At 39.7% G+C, this 17,771-nt stretch overlaps 1 protein-coding gene across 1 annotated transcript; it reads left to right on the plus strand.

Moving 5' to 3' along the window:
* Positions 1-59: 59 nt before the first annotated feature.
* On the plus strand, positions 60-15,034 carry LOC101846737. Its single transcript, XM_005100001.3, has 6 exons — positions 60-213; positions 5,067-5,266; positions 7,282-7,666; positions 9,853-10,035; positions 11,434-11,947; positions 13,670-15,034. The coding sequence occupies exons 1-6, from the start codon at positions 198-200 to the stop codon at positions 13,752-13,754; spliced, it is 1,383 nt and encodes a 460-aa protein (XP_005100058.1). The 5' UTR covers positions 60-197; the 3' UTR covers positions 13,755-15,034.
* Positions 15,035-17,771: the final 2,737 nt, after the last annotated feature.

Raw genomic sequence — 17,771 nt, forward strand, 5'->3', positions numbered from 1 at the left:
ATGGGATCAAAGACAAACTACTCAATTTAGAATTCTTTAGCTGGGAAGTATCCTGATTCGTATCTGCTTCCTGGTCTTCATTAATTTTTTTTTCTTCTAAAACCAAAACGTTAGAACAGAAATCTTTTGCACCACAGCTGTTCTGCTGTTTCCAAGGTCGGTTGTGGCAGGGTCAAGGAAACTCCAGTAGCGTCAAAATGGCTGACGATTCCGGTAAGAACCACACATGATGATAACAAAAAATATCGAAACTGCAGTGTATTATCATTAACTGTGAGATTGCTGTTTATCAAATTGAGAATTCCCAAACGATCAACTGGTTCACTGTGATACATCAACTGTCTACTATTCTAGATTCTAGATCTTCTTGTGCTTTTTCGGTAGTTCCCACCCCCCTTATTTGAGACTAGATCTAGATCTACAGTCTACATCTAGCCTAGATCTCTAGGTCTATACGTTTGATGCGCGGCAAGCTAAGATATCAAATCAGGGGGCATGCCCCCCTGAAACCCCCTACCTTATTTTTCTCAGGTCAGGGGGGGCTTCCCCTGAAACCCCCCTAGAATCTACTCTTGGGGCCAAAACCCTCGAATAACAATGGCGGGGTGGGAACTACCACCGAAAAAGCGCCGATCTTCTAGAGAGTCTAGTTTAGAAAGTAACTCTCTATTTTTTTTAAAGGAGGGTAGATCTAGATCTAGGCTCTGTTAGAAAAAAAATTCTAGTCTAGATTCTAGATCTAGATGTAGATCATTCCTCATTCGAAGTGGCCAGAACAGCTAGCCCGCCAGTCTAGATCTAGATATCTAGCCGTACATCATGCAAGACTTAAGTTTTAGGCCTTACTACTGACTAGCAGATGATGACTAGAGAGCGACAACTAAACGCCATTGGCTGATATTTATAGTAACAGCCATATTGTTTGACCTCGCAAGAAGGATGCCCGCTGAGTCATCTGATCGTGATTCTAAAAATATTGATGATTTTGTGTAGCGCACGAATTGCACTAGCAGTTTCCAAGCTCGGAGTGTCTACGTACACGGTAACCGGGCACCTAGTCTCAGTATCTACATACACGGTAACCAGAATGAAAACAAATCAATATATATTTGTCCTGTGCTGTCACTTGCTGAAAAAAAAAAAAAGAAAGTCATACAAAGGGTCTTGTCGGGCTTGCCATTGTAACCAGTCAGTGAACCTGTGTGTGTGTGCATCACATTGTGAGTACCGGTTGGGGTCACCAAAATTCATTCAAAGTCTGTACGCTGCGAAGTATAGGGCTCCGGAATGGGGGGATTATTTTTTTATTTTTTTTAAGGTACAGTCGGGGAAGGGGTGGGGATGAAGGCAACAACGGATGACAAAAACTGAACTTGGAGTTCTCTGTTCTGGACAGCCCGGTTACCGTGTACATGACACTGAGACTACGTGCCCGGTTGCAGGTAACCATGCACGTAGAATAGTAGAGATATTGAGGCCATATGCCCGGTTACCGTGTACGTGACACTGAGACTACATGCCTGGTTGCCGGTTAATGTACGTAGACACTGAGGCTAGGCGCCCTTTTACCGTGTACGTAGACACTCCATTCCAAGCTTCTGTCTTTGAGTCTTTCCTAGTGGTTCCCCCTAGTAATACTAGAGTACTTAAGATCTACTGCTTTTCTGCACTTCACAGTCCATTTTTGCAAACTTTGCCGTCTCGAATTGGATCTACTCCATTTGCAACTCAACGTTCGAGTCCAATCTCTTCTTGTAGATCTAGAATCTATGTGCTTAATTTTTTGTGCTCAAAACTTTAAAAGTAAAGAAACGATCCAGTCGATCATTTGCACTGCATTGTTGAACTTTGTTTGAACTTGCTGTCGTACATATATAGGCCTATTCGTAGTCTTCTTATTCTTCTCAGTTTACGTAGTGTACAGCATCAGAATCAATCTGGGCGGAAGAAGGGTGCTGCACAACCACAGACAACCGAACCGAACAGATCTGCAAGTTGCAAAGAAAATAATCCGAGTCAGCAGGCTGCCGTCGTGCGGTGTTGCCACCATGACTGACAAAGTGAAAACTACTGAAAACCCTTCAATTCAAAGTCAAACAAGATGGCTATTATCAGCCAATGGCATTTAGTTGTCATTCTCTAGCTATCCGCTTGTGGCCCTGCTGACCGATACCTGTTGAGTACACAGGTTTCATTAGGTCTAGTTTATTATTCCGGTTTAAAATCATGTCATGTCAGTAAGGCACCTTTTAGTTTCATCTGAAATACTAAATACTTTAGGCTTTTGGTATTGCAAACTGTTTGGGCACTACTCAGTGACGAGCGGATGTGTTCACTTTGCGCATCATGTGTGTGTGTGTGTACATGTGGTGAAACACTAAATCAATGTGCCAGGATCTGGACAATAAAGATGTGTATCTTATCTTATTTATTTTATCTTAACTAAAATTTTATTCTAGCCAAGCCGTTACGGTTTAATAAGTATGGTTAGCCTGCCAGTCTAGCCATACTTAGGTTAGGCCCTATTGACGGAAACCTGTTGAGTACACAGGTCTCATTAGTAATTTTATTCACGTTTAAAATACATGCACTGTCAGTAAGGCACCTTTTGGTTTCGTCTCAAATACAAATACTCTAGGTTTTGTATTCTAAAAATGTATTTTCAATTCAGTACGCCTATTTTTTGCTGTTTATATTATCGGTCTAGCCGAGCCATCATTATTATTAAGTACAGCTGGCCTAGCAGTCTAGCCGTCATTAAGTACAGCTAGCTAGCTCTTTCCCTCCTCATTTCGGTTCCTGTTTTTCTTAAATTGCCAAGTGTCATTAAGTTCCAACAACGAGTACTTCTTCTATCCTTAACCTACCCCTTACTAAACCGCCTAACCCTGTCCTTACACCCCCATCCCTACTCCTACCCCTAACAACTTCTAATCCTACTATTAACTTAACCCTAACCCTATTTAATTATGTTGTTATCGATATATTTCAGTTTTGGTACTCTTGGAGTGAAGCTATAGAGAGAGCACCTAGCACACCTCTGTGATTGGCCCAAATATAGATGACGTATTTCTGCCTTCTATTTTTGTCATTTTCCTGGGTTTTCCCTCGCTAGTTGACTAGATGTATCAAAGATAATCTTTGGATCTATCACCCTTTATTATTATTCATCGGAATGCCGGTGACAGAGTTACTAAAAATAGAAAAGCAGCGTGTTGTAACCTGCTATTACCAAATCGTTTGTAATTTAATTCCGTTTATGAAATAATTATAGTATAACTAGAATCTAGTGTCTAGATGCATTATCGATATGTTTCAGGTATACTGAAAAATAATAATATCATGAGGGATAAGACAAAAAAACCATTGCTATGCACATCAGCTGAGTTTTGTTATAAAGCCAGCTTATTCAGAGCATATCAGACTGTGAGATATTTTTCGCTGACTTTTCAACATTTTTGCCCACTCTACAAACCGCATCGACATTCTCAGACGCGTTTGTCACCGGAATATTCAACTTTCATTTGGTCACATAAAGATTCTTGAAGTGACACTGTCTAGCATACTTTTAACAGCCGATGAATAATAATAAAGGGTGATGGATCTCTAGTCAACTCATGAGGGAAACCCCGGAAGACGACAAAAGTAGATGGTGGAGATACGTTATCTATTTCGGCCAATCACAGAGGTGTGCTTGTTGCTTTCTATACCTTCATGTGTCATGAACTGCCGAGCCAAGAGTCAAGGCATAGCAGCCTGCTTAACTAACGAGTACTAACGTACTAAAGTAAAGACTAAAAGCAGAGAGAGAGAGTTCCTTGGAAAGCTTTAAAAAGTTGTAAACACATCATTTATTTCTCAGGGTGCGTCCATATCCATAAATCCTTTTAAAAAAATAAAGGTGTTTCTGTTTGTGTGACATCTAATGAAGAAGAAAGGTTAGATAGAGTGCAAACAGAGTGAGCCCATGGCCAATCCAGCGAAAAAAAATGGGTTGTCACTGGAACGGCAACATACTGGGTGGCAAAATTAAATTCATCCGTCCCATGCCAGTTCCAGCGCTGTCAGGCTGCTTGAGAACATGGCAGCCGAGATTTTGACAAATTTTGTATTATTGTTTAAAAAAGAGACATTGTTACAATAGGCGAAGATATTGGCTTCACAGAATCCACCAAGAATGATAGAGAGGGAGAGAGTGACAGAAAGGGAGAGAGAGAGAGGGAAAAAATTACAGAGATAGTGACAGAGCGAGAGACAGAGAGAGGGGGACAGGGAGGAAGAGGGTGGAAGAGAGAGTGATAGAACAAGAAGTAGAGAGAGTGGCAGAGTGAGAGACATAGAGAGTGACAGGGAAGGAGAGTGACGTGAAGGGGAGAGAGATGCAGAGAGACAGAGAGATGAAGTCAATGATTATCATTATTACACGTCATCATCAATTCCAATTTCTTCTGAAACTTCCTTCCGTATTTGGTTGATTAAAACTTTGTTTGAATAGTCGTCGTCTCCTTTGTCATTCATAAAACCTGCCTTTTTATGACAGCTGCTATCTACGCTTCCACCTCCCATCTTGTTATGTTGCTTGAACTTGAAGAAAAAGTGAAAAAGCGGTTCCAGTTCCTCACTGGCTGAATTTTAGTGCCACACTAAAATAATAACTCCATCAAAACGACGGATCTGCCCCGGGTGCATCACGGGGTCTTATTGGGTTTTAAAACAACGCCACTCCAGCCATCGTAGAGCAATTCATATTGCGTAGAATTTAGACCCGTCGTTTTGCTTGAAACAGAACGGCGATGGGCTCACTTAGTTTGCACCCTTAATCTTTTGGCTGCCGAGATAGAAAAAAGGGTTTTGAAATTGTTGGCCAGGTGTCCTACTTGGAGGATACAACTGTAGAGAAAGAAGATAGCTTCAGGTGTAAATGGGAGAAGTGCAATATGGTGCTGGTCCCCTTGATTGTCTACCATGATGTTTCTAAAGTATTTCTATTTTTTTAGTATGGTACTGGAGATTGTGGTTGGATGATAAGTTGTTTCATTATGCTTTGGTGTTGTTTTCTTCAACAGATGTGCCTCCATTGGAGGATATGACAGAAGTGCTGAAACAAGTTGATGCCATCAGAGAGCGAAGAGATCATCTCTCGGCTGACACAGGAAAAAAATCACAGAAGAACAAAGCCAAAGAAAGAGCAAAAGTGAACAAAAAGAATGTGACAGCCCGTGCTGTTGCACCAGAAAGATTAGAAGCGGTTGACTCCATATCAAAGGTATATATAAGGAGGTTTAATTTTGACATAAACCAGCTATTTTCTGTTTTGTACTAGCAGATCTCTTATTTTGTTTAACCATTTGTAGGCCTTTTTTTTTTTTTTTGTGCGTGTGTGTGTGTGTGTGTGTGCACTTTGTATTTTTTCAGGAACTGATTGATTTTGATGTTATCTTATAAGACAATGTTTTGCCTCAAGATATAATAACGTGGATACTTGAATCTCATTTTTTAAATATTTAGGAGTGTCATTTTATTTAATGCCTGCCTAGTCTCTTTCACATTAGAGAAGAGGAAGGTATAAGCTTAGAGGAGGTCAAAGGTGCACAGGGGAAAAAAATTAATATTATTATTAGTGTATAGTACTGGGACCAAAACGTTGCTGTACAAATTAATGGAGAATACAGTGAATATAAGCAGATTAGGTGAGGAGTAAGGCAAAGATGTGTTATGTCACCAGACCTCTTTAACATGTACAGTGAAACAATCCTTAGAAACATAGAAGAATGTCCAGGCCTCAAAGTAAATGGAGAAAATATCAATAATATCAGGTATGCAGGTGGCACGGTTTTAATTGCAGGCTCCGAAAAGGACCTTCAATTGCTTCTAGATACTGTTGTAAAAGAAAGTGAACGTAAAGGATTATTGTTGAATGTAAAGAAAACAGAATGCATGGTAATATTTAAAAAAGCAGCAAATCCTAGTTGTAATCTCATTAGCAAAGGTGAAAAGATCAAACAAGTCCAACAGTTTAAATATCTAGGATATATGATAACATCTGACGCCAAATCTTCCACAGAAATAAAAAGGAGAACTGCAATGGCTAAGGCTAGTTTCAATAAAATGAGCTCAATCCTGAAAAATAGAAACATCTTAATGAACACCAAAATGAAAGTCCTGAAATGCTGTTTGGTCAACCCTTCTATATAATGGCTGTGAATGCTGGACAATCACTAAAGACAGTAAAAATAAAATAGAAGCAACAGAAATGTGGTTTCTTAGGAGACTGCTAAGAGTATCGTGGAAGGAAAAGAAATCAAATGAGGTAGTGCTTGATGAAGCCCACGTGGGACGCTCAATGTCAAAAACAATCAGAAAATGACAAATACAGTTTTTGGGTTATCTGAATAGACATAAGGGTCTTGAACATCTGGCTCTCACTGGCAAAATTGAGGGCAAGCGAGGCAGGGGTAGGCCCAGAACAACATACTTAGGGAACCTAAACAAATGGGTAACAGGGAAAGATAAGGGAAACATAGCTTTTTTGAGAGCATCCGAGCAAAGGAATGAATGGAAAACCACGATCGCCGATGTCTGTCGCAGATCTGGCACTGGATGATGATGATGATTAGTATATAATTACATATAACAGAGATATGGGCAGTGGCAGGTAAGTATAAAAACAATTTATGTAAATAGTTGTTTTTTTAATGAGCAAGATAAAAACAACACTTTTAGCTTAGAGAGATGTAGTAGAGCCTTTTCCCTGTCGTTTTCATCAAGTGCCAGATCTGCGACTGACATCGGTGATCATGGTTTGCCATTCATTTCTTTCCTTGGATGCTCTCGAAAAATGTATATTATCATAGTCTCTTCCTGTCGCCCATCTATTTAGCTTTTCCTTGTGCTTTCTCTGAATCATAATCTTCTCTCTTAATTTTGAAGAATGTTTTAAAGAGTGTGTATTCAGATGATATTCTACTACTTTGTGTTTTAGTTCTTGTAGAGTTTTTTACAGCACTTGCAACACAATTAGGTCATAATGTAAGTGCTGAAGATAAGTTGTTACAAGAGAGTAACGTACAAAGAAAGCAGGGAGAAAGAGAAAGATGATAGATATGTTATAGTAAAGAAGGAGCAAACCTCACCAGAACACCTACCAATCACCCACCTATGTTGTGTATATATATATATATATATGTCATGTGTGATGTTTAGCATAATGTAACTGAATTACAAGGTCATATTGGTAGCGTTCATATCTTCTCTGATTGGTCATTATCTATTTACTTTCAGGGTGCTGGTGAACCTCAAAGGTCTAAGTTGGAATCTTCTCCATTATCAGAAGCTGAGCCTGCCAAACCAGTTAAAGTAGAGACTGTCAAAAAAACTCAGAGTGAGAAAGGAAATCTTTTTGGGGGTCTTAAGAAGGGTTTCCTGTTTGGTGGTTCTCCAAATAAACCAAAGCAGTCAAACTCAACGTCTACAAGTGGGAATGTCACTAGTACCAAAGCAAAATCAGAAAATTCTGCTCCTCCTGTGAAAGAGATAAAAACATCGAAGGTGAAGCAAGAAGATGAGGTTCCATTCATACAAGCAAATGGAAAGACTGAATCAGGACTTACTTTCAATGAGGTACAGCAAGCAATGTCTGAATCGAAAGGGTTATTGGAAAACCAAGGTAAGTTATCTAGTAGTGAGAAAATAGATGCAGTCTATCACACAAACATAGCGAAATCGGCAGAACACAGAAATCTTTTTTATGTAAGAATTTCACAGTGTACTTGTACAGGAGGCTAGCCCAGGATTATGAAGGTGTTTGTCCATGGCCTATACCCTGGCGCACGGTGAGAAAGGCAATGATGATGATGATGATGACAGGTAGGCCTACAAAGGAAAAACTGTGAAATACCAGTGTATGAAAAGGAGCACCAATGAACATAGTCTTTGGGCCTTCACTCCGCCATCCGCCAACTGTTGTACAGTCCTTATTTGACCATAATGTAAATTTGCCCTGCCAGCCATACCGTCAGCCTACTGACCGCCAGTGGTACTCACTGTGCACAGCGCACAGCACCTACTGGTTAGTTACCTGGTAATCTTTCTCCCATGAGAAAGACATAGAGATAGAGAGAGTAGAGAGAGAAGACTCTCGGCTCTGAATACATGTCCATGTACATTTATATATATATATATCACCACAAAAAGACACTTTTCAAACACAGATTGCACCCCAGAATCATGTTCCTTGACACTGAGCAGTCGGGGCTATACAACGTTCAGCGTACTTCATGCTCATCCCAAGGGTGGCGGTATAACAAGGTTTGACTGTACATGTACATAATATTCGGAACCTCAAAATCTGTTCGCTATGTTTGTGTTTGCTGTGTCTTCTAGACCATGTATTTATCATAATTTATGTAATATATCATCAGTGTCATTCCATAATCCCCAAAATCAATTTCCCGGGGTTTCCAGGTAAAGCTGGATTTGAATAGAAACATCAAGGGGCAGCCAGCTTTAAAAAATGTTGTCATTCTGTTTCATTATTTCCTTCCTAGTTTTTATTTGACAAATTACAAGTGCCTAAATCATGGTACAGATTTGAATACTGTTTTCCTTTTATTTTTATATAAACATAGAAAAATGGTTTAACCACTTGTAGAACAATGCTGATGATACTTTTGCCACTGAAATTACTGGCTTATTACATTTCCCCTCTATGGCTGTATTACCAGTATATAATTTTTATGATTGTTTTGTTTATCTTTTGCCAAATCAGAAACAAAATTGATGAACTGAAGTAAATTTTGATGAAATAGTATGTCCTTATATATTGACAATACTTTTCTCTACAGCCACATTAAGCCCTTTCTGTTTTATGAATCGTCCAGTCTCTGGACTGCCAGGAAACTTCACAGGAGAACTGGTTCCAAGGCGAAATCAGCAATAAGTGGTTCTACCACTGTTCTGCAAACTTGACACTGAATACCCAATTCATCATCATCATCATTGCCTTTCTCACCCTACATCAGGGTAGAGGCCATGAACAAACACTTTCCACCTTATCTATCCTGGGCTAGCCTCATGATGTTATATTCCAGATATCAGAAGGATTCAACCTCTTTAAGTGCATTTCCTTTTATTTTGACCTGTTCCTTTCGTTGTGCATCCATCCTTAGGACCTTTGACTTTCCAGGGTGGATCTTCAATCCAACAGACTCTAATATGCTGTTTAAAACTGAAGTCTTTGCTTGCATCTGTTCCTGGGTGTGCAACAGAAGCGCCAAGTCGTCCGCAAAGTCCAGATCATCCAGTTATGTCCATAGGGTCCACTGTATACCACTTCTGTGTCCTCTGGTGGCTTCCTTCATCAACCAATCAATCACCAAGATGAAGATGAAAGGTGATAGTAAACACCCCTGTCTCACACCAGTCTTGATGTCAAAGCTGTCAGTGTGCTGGCCTTTATGTACAACCCTGCAACTTGTCCCTTCGTACATGATGCTCTTGATGAGGTTCACCTACTTCTGTGGAATTCCATGTTGCATCAGTATTTCCCATGGTGTTGCTCGGCCTATAATATCAGAGGTCTTCTCATAGTCAAGGAAGTAGACGATCAGCTGGGAGTTCCACTCCAGGGACTGTTCCACTATGAACCCATTTCACCAATCAGCAAATTACTCACCAAAAGTAATTATGTGCTCATGCCCGACCTGACCATCAATGATTTATTTATAGAGGCACCAGCCATCCATGTCCAGGTGCTGTTTTAGCCTCTTTTTCCTGCATTCGGATTAATAATATCTTTTTGCCAATTTATTACCTCTTGAATAAATATTGTTATTTATTATCTTTTCTTTGTAGACTGGATAACAGATGATCTGCTAAACAAAGTTGAAGGAAATGAAATGCTGTTGAAAAGATTCACTGATCCTCATTTCATGAAAGCCTTGGAAGAATTTCAAACCAACCCACAGGCAGCACTGGAGAAGTACAAAAGTAACAAGGAGGTGGAAAAGTTCCTACTTGAATTCTGTGGCCTGATAGGTAAGTTGCTCACCTTCATCTCCGGCTGTTTTTGTTCTCACATCTTTTTGACGATCTTTTAACAACTGCTTCTCTCTTCTCTTTTTTGTTCTTAATTTCTGTTTATTTATCACATTGTATATCAATCTCTGTCTCTTACAAGCACATTCAGCTGTGGTTGTTTGTATATATAGGGAAGCTTGTCTTTCTTTGACATGATTTGTTATAAGTGAACAGAGATGGAGCTACCGGTGTCTGTGGTGTAGCGGCTAGGTGCTTCACTATCGCTTACAGCTACAGGAGACCCAAAATCGAGTCCCAAATGGGGAGACATTTTTATTGAGTATCTCGGTCTTTCTGTCCCTTTCAGTCCAGGTTGGCTTCCTAAATGATCTAAATGTGGTGAAGGGGGGGTGTAAAAACACCTAAATTAAGGTAATAAAATTTTAAGAAAAGGAATTGTGCTGTACACAGGTCTGTGGTGGGCAAAACCTGACAATCAAGTCTAACAGTCAAGCACTTGTCATTGTGCAAGTAAATCAGAACATTTGTTTGAGAGTTTTTTCTCTCTGTTGTGTCTTAGCTAGTAGGTGCTGCTAAGTCAGTTGGTATAATGTTGGACTATGACGCGAATGGCCGTAGTTTGAATACCCATTGGGGCTTCCTTGTACTAAGGCTTCTGGCAAATCCGAGAATATTTCTGGGTATTTTAGTGTCTGCTGGGGTAATAATAGTTGTAAAGCGCATAGAAAATGCTGTAGAGCTTGGACATGCGCAATATAAATGCAATTAGTATTATCATTATTTGATCATTTGTAGGATATTTAAGGCTGTTGGCCTATTTAACTTAATCTTGTTTGAGAAAGACTTTAAATACAGCAGCCCCATTTCTTGAACATGGTACTGGGCTAAAAAGCACATACTTGATTCTCACTCAAAGATTACTGGATTAACAACAACAACAATGGGAGTTCCATCTCTTTAAAAAGCTTACGTGGTTGAAAGGAATGTTTAAATCCACACAGTGACTAAGTAGATGTCAGTGAATTTTGTGGGCTTCAGCATGTGAAGATAAGATCATTATTTGTCCATGAGGGAAATTTTCAGTGGATATATACCAGAACATCAACGTATAAAGATTCAGCATCAAATATACACAATGATGCACAACTCAGTCACACAAGTGTACCCAAACAGTGTGTCTACTGGCATGAACTCTTTCCCTCTGTCTCTCCATCTCTCTCCTCCTCTTTTTCTCTTCCTCTGTAGTTTCTCTCTCTCCCTCTCTTCTCTCTCTCCTTCCCTCCCTCTTCTCTCTCTCACACACCAACACACACACATACACAGACACAATATGTACTTGCTACTGGTAGAAAAACAACCATCCCCCATTCTCTCTGCTGTCATGTATATCTTCAGGAGACCACTTCACGCACATGGGCAGCAGTGGCGACACTTCTTCAAGCTCTCAGTCTTCCAAGAATTCAGCAAAGTCATCAGCCACTTCTACACAGAAAGAGACAAACAAAACATCCCCTCCTGTTGTACCCAGCTTCTCACAGTTTGATGGGAATGAACCCAAAGGACCCAAGATTGTAGAAATTACTGACGATTCATCTGCGCCCTCGGAAAAAAAGTCTTCGGGTCAAAAGCCAAAAATTGTAGAAATAACAGATGATGACACAGCCACAACGCCTCCCAATAAGACTGCGGAAATCAAAGTCTCTGGTAAAACAGCCGAATCAAGAAAAGGTGCTCCGAATATTCTAACTCGAAATCCTGGCAATGGCGCAGACATTGAGGCGATGCCTCAAGTTGGAGACGAGGAAGTCAAAAAAATGCTGAGCGACCCCAAGGTCATGGAAATTCTCATGGAGCCGCAGATCATGAATCTCATTCAGTTACTGAGGTCTGACCCAGAGAAAGCACAAAGGTTAGTACAAGTACTTCACCATCATCATTGCCTTTCTCACCCTGCACCAGGGTATAGGCCAAAGACAAACACCTTCCTCCTTTCTCTATCTTGGGCTAGCCTCTTGATGTTATTACATGTCTTCCCACTTTTCTAGTACAAGCACAATAGCACCATAATGTCTCTTCTTCAGAACAAACATCCATTATCCAGTGCTTCATCTTCGTTTCAAACCAGCGTCTGTGCTATGGCGGCCAGGTACTTTGCCATCACATGCAGGAGACCTGAGTGGGGAGAATTTTTATCAAGTATTTCAGTCTTTCTGTTGGAATATTGTATCCCTCTTGGCTTGGGGTGGCCTTCACAGGCTGGGTCGGAAGCCTGCCTCCTAATTGATCTAAATGTTATTGATGGGAGTGTAAAAAGGCCTACTTTTAAAAAGGAAAAAAAGTCTTGTATTTCATTAGTTTTGATATGAAGGAAGCTATTTTAGGAAGAGGTACCAAATGCTCTTACTACTTTGCAATTTCCAGAGTTCTTATTACCAAGATTTTACTGTTTTAAGTACAGTATACAAAACATTATAGGGGTGCTGCCCAATCTAAAATTTCTGGAACTGTCACAAATTGTTTTGAAATTCATCCAGAAATGTTTTTGACCCTTTTAATATTTGTGATGTCAGCATGCCCTTTGGTGTACTGACCAGTACAGTTTTTATGTCCTGCTATTGCCCAATCTACCATATGAATTCAAAAGTTTGAAAGAAAATATGTCAAGACGCGCTGGAATCGGGCACTCGTCAATTTTTGGACTACTTGAGTTATTGGTATCATCTTCAAGCCCCTAATATGCCCTGCTTTAGGTGAAAAAAATACCCATCTATCCTAAATAGAAGTTGAGACATTTGCAATTGAAGGAGGTGGGGATTGTCTGATGATAGAGCTAAAATAAGTGAGAAAATGGCCATTAAAGTTTGAAGATTCCCAAAGCAAGAGCGTCCTTAAAAACTGCAAATTTACATTTTTGTGCCTTCAATCAACATTTTTCGATAAAATACTCACAGAAGTGTGTTTTAAAACCAATTTAAAATGTTTTCTGTATATACAGTCTAGCATGCACAGAGTGAAATCAGCAGGATGAGGAAATCTTTCATTTTGTTTGAATTTCACTATGTAGGCATTTTAAATACAAAGTATACTATATACACATAACATGTATAGAAAAAATTCGGGTTCTGAAAATCTGTTTGCTATGTGTGTGCTGGACTGTGTATATTATGTGTAATATACAACCATAACTTTAGAATAAGTATGATCTTTTATATATATGTATGTTACATATTACATGTACTCTGCTTTCTCATGGTCAAATCTATGGGGTCTATCAAAGAGTTAAACAAAGTGCTGCAAGTGTGTGTAAAGGCATAGATTTTCCTAAGGTGTTTACATTACATGCATCTATGGCTGATAGCTGGTGAATGGGTTGTGTGTGTGTACATGCGGATGTTTGTGTGTGTGTGCGCGCATGTGCGTGTATGGATAGCTGTGTGTGTGTGTAAGGGCATTGATTCATAGGTGCTAACATTCTTCTTTGTCTTTGTGCTTACTGCCCTACAGCTGGCTGAAGGATGAGTATGGGTTATATGTGTTAGTACTGTAAGTGTGTATGAGAGAGGGAAGGGATGTCATAATGTGTAACATTCTCATTGATATTCTTTCATACACATCTCTTATTCTTTCCCAGAACAATTGATGAAACTGGTAGTGATCTCAGAGACAAAGTGCGATTTCTGGTCTCTAAAGGACTTCTCCAGTTTCAAGCAGGGTGATGGTCTCCAGGACAGTGTGATACGTACAGAGTGCATATTTATATGATACAAGCCTTATGAAAGGAGGTGTCTGCCTATGCTGGTACTTGAGATGTCTAAAGTGCTTGGATCCTGTGATAAAATCAACTTCTTTTGTGTAAAGGTTCAAGTGCTGGCGCAAATTGTGTATGGTATGGATAAATTATGATCAGATGCTGTTAGCGTTGATTGTGGATTTGTTATATGCTTGAGATTGTGTGTGTGCGAGCTTATGTTTTGTACTTTTTTACCCTCTCACTTGTTTGTTTGTGGAGTGCCAGCTTGTATTCGCGTTCTATCAAAATGTGCCAATTTGTTTCCGGACAAATGTTGGTCTCTGGTTGACAAGCATAAGTTTTGTTGTCACCAGACTGTGTCATGCAGTGTTTAATTTGGATTTTTTTAAAAGTTTTTTAAAGAGCTTTATGGCAACTGCAACACATGAATAGGTTTAACCCTTTCATTGCCAGGGGGTATATGTTCCTACGGTCAGCACTGATTTTCAGCTTAGCTCTTTACCCAGGACAGTAGCCTAATGTCTCTGTGTTAATGGGTGCGCTGTCTAGATCTAGCGCACTCGTGACATATTTCGGACACCGGGTCTTGGATTGTGTCTCTTTTCTTATGTATCCCCCATTTCCTCCCACCTTACTCAAAATTTCGAATAACCTGCAAATCTGGGTCAAAAAATGAATTTATTTGCCTTTTTAAAGTCTTTTCGATGTTTATATTTTACAAGAGCTCGCTGCGGCCCGCAAGCCAAGATCTATGTTTATCGATCACTTTCAAACCTAGCAGTAAAGAAATACTAGCAAATTTGGTACCAATATGCGCGCCTTTTATTCCCGAATACGAATCTACGCAGCGCTTGTGGCTAAAACTCTGTACAGAAGAATTAGAGCCAGGTTATCAGCGTGACGTACATGTAACGTCATATAGTCCACCAGGAGGGGCAAATTTTGCCAACTTCCGTGACATGAGAGAGACGAATACAAAAAACAAAAAAAAGAAGGTGGAGGGATAAGGATAATAGATGTTTGATAAGAAGAAAAACGCAAACCACACTAGTGCACCTGCCAACCACCCTCATGCAGTGTTTATTGACTGATGAGTGCACAAGCTAATGGGTATATAGTGTATGTTCTTAATGAGTGTGTGCTTGACGTTTTATGACTTAATGAGTGTGTGTGCCTGATATTTTATGACTTTTGTGTCATAGTTCAAATAACGATGTGACCTGGAATAAAATTTTCCCCTTTGAATTTACTGTCATAGTGGTCTTTGACATTGAGGGATTGTGTTTGAGTTTGAAGGGTGTCTGTGTTAAAATTTAGGTGCCAAGATTTACATATATATAAAATGCAAGTCTTTTTTTTTTATATAGAGTATAGAGAGGAGTCTGCTGAAACTATGAAACTAAACACTTACTTACTTTACTTTACTTTATCCGTCCTCTTGTACCACTAGGGCGTCGAGGGGAGAAAGAGCTTCCTGTCTCTAGCAAGTTTGATGGCCTGGCTGGGTGGGATATTGAATGTTCTCAGGATATCCTTAACACCTTGGGTCCAGGTCTTTCTTTGTCTTCCTTTTGCTTTGTACCCTGATACTTTCCTGTAGTAGGCTTTACTGGCAAGCGGTTTAGGTGCCATACGTGTGAGATGTTCAAACCACCTGATTGTTTGCCTTCGGATGAAGTGGAGGACAGGTGTTGTTCCCACCATTTCTCTGATCTTGTTGTTTCTGACCATGTCCCATCTGGTTTTGTTGACAGCTCTCCTTAAACTTCTCATCTTGCAGGTGGTTATCTTACCTTCCAGACTTTTGGTCAGGGTCCATGTTTGGCTCTAGTAGGTCAAGGTGCGAACACTGTTCACCCGAAAACAGTAGTAAACGGAAATAAAAATAAAAAATCCCGATTTTTTTTTTCTACTATTCGAGTAATCTTTCGAAACTGAAAAAAATGGCTAATTGGAAGAAAACCCAGCAGTCCAGCAGATTTCGCTTCAAGTGAACTCCACTGTATAATAATATACTGTTGAGACATGATTCTTAACCATGTCGGAGGAAATATTTTCAGTCAAACTCGGATATATATATAACATAACAGGACAGACGGGACCGTCAATTTTTCCCTGTTATAAGCGAGTCCTTTTATAGAATAACAGTTATCATGGAAAACTATCGGTATCATGCACCTTCAGCGTAATATATATTCGATTACCGCAGATCCTTTTCCTGTGGGCTGTTTTGCTGACACTGAGACGGAATCAATCTGTGACCCCAACACTAGGGGGGGGGGGGATATGTGTTTGAAAGTTTGTGTTTAGGCAAGCAATCATACAAAACGTCTTGGTTGAGACAAATTTAATAGTTTGACGGACAGAAAGTAAGTTCATGCGCTGCAAGATCACTGTTATTGCGCAGACTCAGAAAAACAGTGAATCCTATTATAGCCAGATTCATATTACGTACACTTTTATAGAGAAAAAAACGGGGATTTGATTTATCACTGTTAATCCAAGTTCCTGTTATAACAGAGGCTATAACAGAGGCTGTTATAAATGGACTGGACTGGACTCTACTTGAAGAGAAATTTTTACTCTATCTCCAAATTTGATTTTTAGGTATGACTTAATTTTACTTTGAAGTTGCTTTTGTGTCAGGTTATTCAAAGAAGCAGGATTTTTTTCTTCTTTACCAGTGAGTAGGAATCAGAGAGTAATGATTTTAAGCCTAGAGGACCAGAGAACATGATACTTTTATGTTCCTACTGATCAAAACGTTGGCGGTAGCAGACATGAAGTTAACAATACAGTCTAGCATACACACAAGGAATTCAGCAGAACGCAGTAAATCTTTTCTCTGTTTATGAATTTTGCTATCAAGTGTACTTGTTTTGAATTACAAAGTATATATATATATATACATGAGAAAAAAAAATAAGCACATGTATGTTGATGTCTGTTGAAGTGTCCATCCAGAAACCCAAATGCGATTCCTGAATCAGGAGAATTTTTTTCTAATATCTCAGTCTTTCTGCTGGGTCGTTGTATTCCTCTCAGCTCGGGTTGGCCCTGACTGACAGGGTGGAACCCACGCGTCCTAAATTATGATCTAAATTGTGTCGATGAGGACATAAAAACACCTACATCTGATATTTAAAAGACATTGAGTCAAGAGAATGTCTTGACTTTCAGGAGCCATTGCTCAAGAATCACTCACTACCTCTAACCCAGGGGCACACATTTCTCTGATCCAGCTAGTGGCAACCTGAGTTCGAACCCGTCTGCCTGATCAGACACAGTATTAAAACGCTCTCATTCTCAACTTCCCTGTGGCCCCAAACCTACCCCAGGTACTTAGTTAACTCAATTAGTATCATCATGCTGGACAATGAAGCGGATGGCCCTGTTTTGAATCCCAGACTGGTTTTTCCACTCAGTTCATTTTGTGGAGTTTTCAAGGTTTTCAACCCATTTGGCTTGGTTCTATCGGAGAAGGACGTTAAATTTGGAGATCCTGCCTCTTAAATTACTTACTATTACTAGTGTTGATCAATGATAGGGGCGTTAAACCCATGCCCTTGCTTATACAGACGCTCGCCCCTTTATTTGACACTTGTATTGTTGATGTCTGTTCAAGCATTAGTGTTTCCCGTTAAACTGATATTCGTAGAGTTGAAACAGCGAGTTTTTCACCTCGTCCAGCCCGTCATTGCTTTTGGCCAATACTTTCGGTTCTGATACATGTATAGTCTTTAATAGTGAATGTTATTTGATACAGTACATGCTAGGCCTTCTCAGTTTGAGAAGGCCTGAAGTACAGGCCATTTTAGGTGGGGGAGGGGGGGGGATAACAGAAAGAGTTTAAAAAAGTAACATAAATAAACTACATTTAGATATAGCGCGTTTCCACGTGGTAAGTGCTCAATGCGCTTAATACTATTACATGTAGTACAAAGAATAACATAGTTCCTCTAGTGATCTCTCTCTCTCTCTT

This window comes from Aplysia californica, unplaced genomic scaffold (assembly GCF_000002075.1).
Source record: "Aplysia californica isolate F4 #8 unplaced genomic scaffold, AplCal3.0 scaffold00232, whole genome shotgun sequence".
Lineage (NCBI taxonomy): Eukaryota > Metazoa > Mollusca > Gastropoda > Aplysiida > Aplysiidae > Aplysia > Aplysia californica.

Excerpts from the sequence above, each read along its gene's own strand:
- LOC101846737 (XM_005100001.3), top strand. Across the intron at positions 10,036-11,433 it reads TGAATTCTGTGGCCTGATAG|GAGACCACTTCACGCACATG; the intron begins GTAAGTTGCTCA and ends GTATATCTTCAG. Across the intron at positions 11,948-13,669 it reads GACCCAGAGAAAGCACAAAG|AACAATTGATGAAACTGGTA; the intron begins GTTAGTACAAGT and ends ATTCTTTCCCAG.